General features: G+C 36.1%; 1 protein-coding gene across 2 annotated transcripts; it reads right to left on the bottom strand.

Annotated features, from left to right (window-relative positions):
• Window positions 1-1,574: 1,574 nt before the first annotated feature.
• On the bottom strand, window positions 1,575-6,406 carry LOC114320106 (uncharacterized). 2 transcript variants are annotated; one of them, XM_028267216.2, is made up of 8 exons: window positions 6,132-6,406; window positions 5,703-5,831; window positions 5,348-5,387; window positions 2,935-3,010; window positions 2,656-2,856; window positions 2,324-2,536; window positions 1,780-2,220; window positions 1,575-1,670 (listed from the first exon to the last, which is right to left on the bottom strand). In XM_028267216.2, exons 1-7 carry the CDS (start codon window positions 6,172-6,174, stop codon window positions 1,822-1,824), a joined length of 1,101 nt encoding a protein of 366 aa, XP_028123017.2. In that variant the 5' UTR covers window positions 6,175-6,406; the 3' UTR covers window positions 1,575-1,670; window positions 1,780-1,821. The 2 variants fall into 2 exon arrangements, with proteins under 2 accessions (XP_028123017.2, XP_028123016.2); XM_028267215.2 differs by having other exon boundaries at window positions 1,575-2,220.
• Window positions 6,407-7,217: the final 811 nt, after the last annotated feature.

Below are 7,217 nucleotides of genomic sequence, written 5' to 3'. Positions count from 1 at the left end.
GTCATCAAATTGTGTAACAATGTCTATGAACAAAAATATGTATAATACGGTTCATAGATGCAACTTGCTTTTTTTCAATATTACAACTTCAGAGGTTCTTTAAAAATTTAGAGGAGAAAAAAAGGAAACAAATTAAAAATTAAAGCTCACAACTTAAAACATACAGATTAAAAGCAAAGTTTCTAGTGGAATTTTCATCTTCCTATCCATGATGGCTCTACAAATATAACAAGTATTGTTCCCCAATCCTCCAAAAAACCAAACAAAACAAAAACAAAAACAAAAGCAAAAGCAAAAAAGTATTGTTCCCCCAACTTCAGTCGCAAAAAGCTTCATCCTTTTTCAATAATCTGTTCTTTGTAACTAATTCACTGAGCAGCACACACTCAAAAATTATTCTTTGCACAGACCACTCCTAGCAATATAATAGGAAAAAGAATTTCTCACCCATCCACAAGTTAATCACCCGAGGATCTTCACCAGAATATGATTTTCCCTGCAAACTCGACATAGAAAGATGCTATTGGCGGAGATTTAAATTTCAGTTACCTCACGGTACCAAGTCAATTGCATTTCTAAATTTTCCAAGAGATGGAGCTTCGCAGCCCAGTCCACAGTAGCAGATTGTCAGGTGGAAAAAAGTAAACACTTTCTGCTGAAAAGAAGTGCTGCTAAGAGGGGGGAATAATATGTAGATCCTATAAATAAAGATGAGAGCTATACCTAGTACTGATTTCAAGTTGAAATTGCAAAAACCCAAAGGTTCTCCGCTACTAGGACAATTATATACAAGGATATAATTGGAACAGTATCACACTAGTAATTCCCCTAAACCCGCCCCTTCTCCCCTTCTTTGTCATGTTCAATGCAGAGTGCATGCACAGTTCCACTTATTCTACAAACATACAAGTGGCGGGAAGCATGGGAGGTGGATTCCCAATTTTTGTAAATTATCACAAAGCAAAAAGGACAACCTCCAAGAAAACCATAATCATGAAGCTTGTAAACATAAAACACAAATTCAGCAACAGTAAGCAAGAATTTGTTTCAAGTCAATTGAATAATCAGTAGAAGAGGATCCCATATCCGTGATAATCAGGCATATAAAAGTCAATAAGATTTTCCAGTTACCTCAGAGTTGCAAAACAAATTCACATGATATCCTGGCAATTGAATGATCAGTAGAAAAGAAAACCAACATCCACGATAATCAGGAAAATAAATCTACCACCAAAACCAAGTAAATATTTTCAGTTACCTATGAGAGGCAAAAAAACTCATGATCTCCTGTGGACTGAATGATCAGTAGAAAAGGAAAACCAAATACGAAATAATCATGGAAATAAGTCTCTGGGTGCAACCATCAAGTCAAGAATTTTCAGTTACCTTAAAGGTTGCAAAAAAGATATCATCACCTTCACCGGCAGTATAGGTCATGCATATCTATTTGAATTCTTCCCTCCTCACTAAGGTTACCAACAACAATACCCCAAAAAGAAGGGACAAAAAACTCTGAAAATAATATTTCAGAGGTGACCCACAAGAGAGATTAAGTTCAACAAAAGCCTGAGAGAGAACATAAAAGGAGTCATAACGATGAAGTTATACCTACCTCAACCCTTTCTCCTCTAATTATCGATGATAGGGAGATGGTAAAAGTCTCAATAAAGCTGTGAGAACAAAAAAATGTTTCACCCACAATGACAATTTAACTTGAGATCCCAAAAGCACACATTCATAAACCTTCACAAGATAAAAAATAAAATAAAAATTGTCTACCTCTTTTGACTTTAAAGTTCAGGTATCTAATTATGCAATCCATTAATATGGGCGAACTGGACTTCTGGATGACCTTCTATGGCCATGCCTAACAGGGGAACGGGATCTGCTCCTCTCACGATTCATATATGCGTTCCGATCACGGTACCTGTCCCTGCCTCCATCTCTTCCATTCCTGTAATTGTTTTGTTTCCAATCCTGCCCTCGTCCCCCATCCCGGCTTCCTCTACTATTCCTCTCGCGAGACCTTTCCCGGTCACGGTCTCGCTCCTGGTATCTGTCCCGCTCCTTATCCTGATCCCGATCACGATGCCTGTCCCTATCAGCGGAATCACTTCTTCTACCTTTACTCTCAAATTCCTTCTCCCTTCGCTTCCTCCGTTCTTCTGCTTCTTTTTCCCTTGCTAGCCTTTCCTCTTCGCGGGCCTTTTCCTTTGCAGCCTGTTAGTTAGGAGTCAATTTTTCAAGTCAGAAAAATATATATATATATATATTTTTTTAAACACGAATTTCAGAATATCAAACTATTGGGAAGAAGCCTCACCTTGTACTCTGCAATGAAATCCCTAACCATGCCATAACCAATATGCTGCTTGCCAGTAACGTGAGATTGAGTCCTCTCTGCAGCATCATTGGCAACTAGAAAAGAACCGCATATCTCGCAAAGAGCCATCTTTTTCTCCTGCGCAAGCATTAATACTTTCTCATTCTGGGATTGCTGAGTCAAAGCTGTCTTTTCAGTATTAAGTGTCTCCACCTGCAACAGATAGTTATTAAGTTTCCATGGATCTAATAAATGACCAATTAACAGTTCATTGAAAATTAGCTATAGGTCTAACTAGGAATTCAGAATCAGTTACATATGCTTAGCAGCACCTTTCTCATGAGTGCTTCAGCTTCATCCACTTTGCCAGCTTCACCAAGGGTTTCCACTTGTTCCAGCAGATTCCTTATTTTTTCCTCCAGCACTGACAACTGCTCAGATTTTTCTGCTGAGACTGGAGGAGGTGGGGGAGCTTCCACGTCTTGAGAAAGGCGTTCTTGGCCACGCCTAACTCTTCTATCTAAGTCCATCACCTGAGATGGAATAATTATGAAGATAAAACAAGAAAAGGCCACACGAAACCATACAAATTAATGACATATGGAACTTACCAATTTCTCACAAAAATGAGCTAGTTCTGCTTCAAACCTTGGCACGTATGAATCATGTCTTGGGGAATTCTCAAAACTAAAGCCATCAATGCACCGTCATTAAAACCATAATACAAAAATGGAACCATAAAAATATGAGAGAATTCCAAATGGCACACAACACATCCATAAATACAAAAACCTAAAATGTAATTACAAAAAGTGTCTTTATTAGGAACCCTCAAACTCCCACATTTTAAGTCTTAAGGCAACAAATGTAATTGCATTACCATAATAACAAGATTTAGAAGTTCCCGATATGTCTTCTAATATTTTACAGCCATTGCACGTTCATGTCCACATGTAAGCGACCTCCATGCATTAATCTTCACCATCAAGTTCCATGAAACTCAGTCCAATTCATGTTCAAACAGTCCATAAATCAGACTTATGGAAAATGAAACCACCTGCAATCAAAACTATACCTCTATCCCAAATTGTTGGTCCTATCCATTCTTGGATGATGGTTGTCCACGTTGAAAAGTTACGGTATATAATATCATGATTTTCCAACATAGCATGCATGCATCTATTGGATAGAGGTGTGGCTTTGAAAATTTATACCTTTTTACTTGAAGGTGAACGCATTTACTAGTCTCCTTAAGTAGTTCAATATTTAAAGATTGACAAAGAAATTTTGCTTGATGCACTAAAAGTAAATTTATATCTAGGTCGTCCACAGTTTAAATTCATAATGGAGCCCCTAAATCAGAAGATATACGTCTATCCAGTTTTTGACAAATTTTGTGACAAGAAAGAACAAAAACAACTAAAAAAAGAGAAAACCTATAATGCTTATTCAAGATACCTTCATATTTAAATTCAATTGGAAACCTACGGGCCTGTTTGGTAACTTTTACGTACAGTTTTTTATCTAAACAAATTTTAAAAACTACCATATAAACATGTTTGGTAACAAATTTTGTTTAGATTGGGCACAAAACCCTAAACTCAAAAGTCTTGGCTACATTTGTTCATAAACTGTTGACGGAAAGGAAAAAACGCAAACGGTAACAATCCCTAAACTTAAGTTTGTTCTGGATTCGACTCTTCTTTGAAGCAATTTTTAACAATCTTCCCCCACTGCCACATTGCACGGGATCTGGACCCATGTATCAGCAACAAATTGGCTCGCATGATGGCATTGCCAAGGTCTGTGACTGTGGATCGGACCCACGCATTCGAGAAGTAGGACCTGTTGCACCAGTTTCTTGATACAGTTAAGCTAAAGCACTTCGACATTGCTCACTATATACATGTGTACGTTTATAATTATATATACAAGTTATTTGAAATTTTTGGGTTGTGGGATGATGTGATTTTGGGGGTTGAAAAGTGAGGAGACAAAATAAATCATTCCTTTTGGCTCTGGGTTTTGGTTTCCAGTGAGCAGTAACAGTATATGTAAACACATAAGTATACCCTATTATTTATGTTAACTTTAGGCCTTAACAAACATGTTTTTTTTTTCCTTTTTAAAGCTTTCAAACCAGATGTGTAGTGGTTTTTGTTTTTTCAAAAAAAAAAAAACAAAAACCAGTTTACAAATTTTTGTAAAACATAAACAAAAAACGTAACATTACCAAATGCTACCATTAAATGCGAATTGCATTCGTACTTCGATAGATGCCCTCATAAACTTATAAAAGAAATATAATAATAACAAAAGAAGGAAAAGATGCCCTAATACAAAAACATATATCTATATAGCAACAAACATATCTTATCATTGACAGAACATGGAACACAAGTTCAAAGCCTATGAAGCTCTTTCAAAAAGACTAATCCTTTTATAACTGCAAAAGCTGCCTATGCTTTTGTAGACAAATTTTTAATTGCATAACTGCCCAAATTGTGGGGTAAAAGAGGATAGGGTGCAAGAGCACAAGACAATAACAATTCTGTCTAGAAAACTGGAAATTTTTATATTTCTAGGCAATGTAACAACTCATTGAATCAACTCGATGATTTGGGATTCTCCCTTCACACAATAATCTGAAATCTTTAGATCGGTTACCTCACAGAGAAACAGCCACAAGACCCAGAACTCCATATGTCCTATTAGCATACAATGCGTGTGACTCATATTTAAGTTCCATCCTACAGCACATGTAATACAACTTACTCAAAAAGGATCAAATAAGTGGAAAAAAAAAGAGTTTTTAATGAAAGTTAACATTTAACGAGCTCATTTACGTACACATAATGCCATACAATTTTTTATATTCCTTTTATGGTTGATTGTCCACAATGTGAAGTTCTTCACAAATGTTCAAAAGACGAAAAAATAAATAAATAAATAAATACACCCAGAAACATAACCCTATAACAAAAAATATATATTTAAAAATCCAACCAATGTTCATCCAATTACCTTTCCTTCAACTTCAGATCATGGATTCTAGGGCATGGTCCTGATCCAACAAAACACAATAATAGCCATAATTAGCACACAAAAAACACTCTTCAAACATCGGAAAAAATGTCCCACTTATTACAGGAAAATGTAGGAACAAAAAAAGAGAAATCAAAAATTGAAAACCAAATCTTCAGTTATAGTTAACCCAATGCAACTAATAGACCTAATAAACTAGATTGTCCAATTTAATTATCTCGAAACTTCAACATAAATGATATGAATATGATTCAAACTTTTACAGCTTCCGGTTTTCCTACATTTTCCCGGTAACTTAAAAATCATAATTCAGTAATTTATAAATAAAACTAACCAAGATCGCTCCGCGTATTGACAAAAAGATCATGGGGACAAAACCGAACCATGTACAATCCACAGACCTCCTTATCATCCCATGTGATTTCCTTGTACCCCTTTCTCTCTTCTTCAGTGAGATTACGAGCTTACATATACACCAACAATAAAAACAAATAAATAAATCACATCAGCATCAAATCAATTCCACTCCTAGTCCAAATCAAAATAAAAAAAATTGGTACCAAATTACGGTTTTTGAGCTAAACAACACTATTTTTTTTTTTTTCTCGCATGAATCAAATCCAGCCGAATTATAAAAAATAAAGAAGAAAAAAAAAATTGGGATTTTGGAAGAAAATTAGGAGCAAACCCAAAAATAAAAAATAAAAAAAATAGAAAACACACTAAGCAAATCAAATTTGGAGATAAATGAAGCCAAAAATACCTGCACCCATGAGTTCATCGAGCAAAGCTCTCTGGGCGTCCATGGTTGGCTATGGAGGGTCTTGAGATTTGGAGTAAAATAGCAGAGATTCGTTGTGAGAAACCCTAGTTTTGTAGAGAGAGATCAGAGAGAAAAGGAGAGGTGTTTGGGAGCTGAAGTGGGTTAGGGTTGGAATTATCTGATGATTTGGAACTGAGAGGCACTGGAGAGAGAACAAGGAAAGGAGTTGAATCGTCTCGTTGGCATACACAGGGGGGGTGTTTGGTTGCCTGGATACCTTTACTTCTTCTCACGGATTAAAATTAGCCGCTGCATGGTTCGGATTGGAGTAAAATGAAGACCAATCCGTTATTTACGGATTCTGAAAAATTAGAATCAATCCAATCTGTTTAAATCGTTGAATCAATCCGAACCAATTCATTTAAACACGGATTGGATCAGTTTAGGACCACGGATTTATATAATTAAATAACAATATATATATAGCACTTTAATTTCATAAAAATAAAAATATAGTATTATATTAGTTTCACAATAGTAACATGTTTTTTCGTAATAACGACAAACTGTTCTAGAATTTAAACAATCATAAGAAAACTAGTTTCACCATAAGTATTTAGACCATTACAAATTAACATTAAAAACTAGTTAACAAAAGTAATAAAAGAAGATACTATGCAAGTTTAGGTTTTGATTTAAGTTTTATATGAAATAAGAGAAGATACTATAGCGATCCCGGTTATCCCTTTACTGTTCTGTTGTATTCCGGACTCGGTTCCGTGAAGCTGTTAGTTGTATCTATCTTGTTGTCGTCCTTTAATTCCGCTTGATTGAGTTTTAGGATGTATTGGGCAGAGTTGTTACAGGTTGGTTAGGCTTTGGTTTCAATTCTTTGTTGCCCAGTTTTCTGGAGGTCCGCTCGAGCGGGTCTTCTTGCGCTCGAGCGGAGATTGCACGCTCCTAGTATTTTGATGCTGTGCAAAACTTCTGCGAGCATGTTTTTCATGCTCGAGCGGGTTTCTTTACGCTCGAGCGGTGTCGCTCGAGCGGGTAGTACTTTTTGGTGTAAGTTCTGGGAGGGGGAAA

Source organism: Camellia sinensis, chromosome 1, assembly GCF_055761805.1.
Source record: "Camellia sinensis isolate YWXY chromosome 1, ASM5576180v1, whole genome shotgun sequence".
Classification (NCBI taxonomy): Eukaryota; Viridiplantae; Streptophyta; class Magnoliopsida; order Ericales; family Theaceae; genus Camellia; species Camellia sinensis.
Note: the sequence above shows the minus strand (reverse complement) of the source record. Positions and strands in the feature narration are given on the sequence as shown.

Excerpts from the sequence above, each read along its gene's own strand:
- LOC114320106 (XM_028267215.2), bottom strand. The coding sequence starts at position 6,174 with ATGGACGCCCAGAGAGCTTTGCTCGATGAACTCATGGGTGCAG. Across the intron at positions 5,832-6,131 it reads CGATGAACTCATGGGTGCAG|CTCGTAATCTCACTGAAGAA; the intron begins GTATTTTTGGCT and ends TGTATATGTAAG. Across the intron at positions 2,537-2,655 it reads CTGAAGCACTCATGAGAAAG|GTGGAGACACTTAATACTGA; the intron begins GTGCTGCTAAGC and ends TATCTGTTGCAG.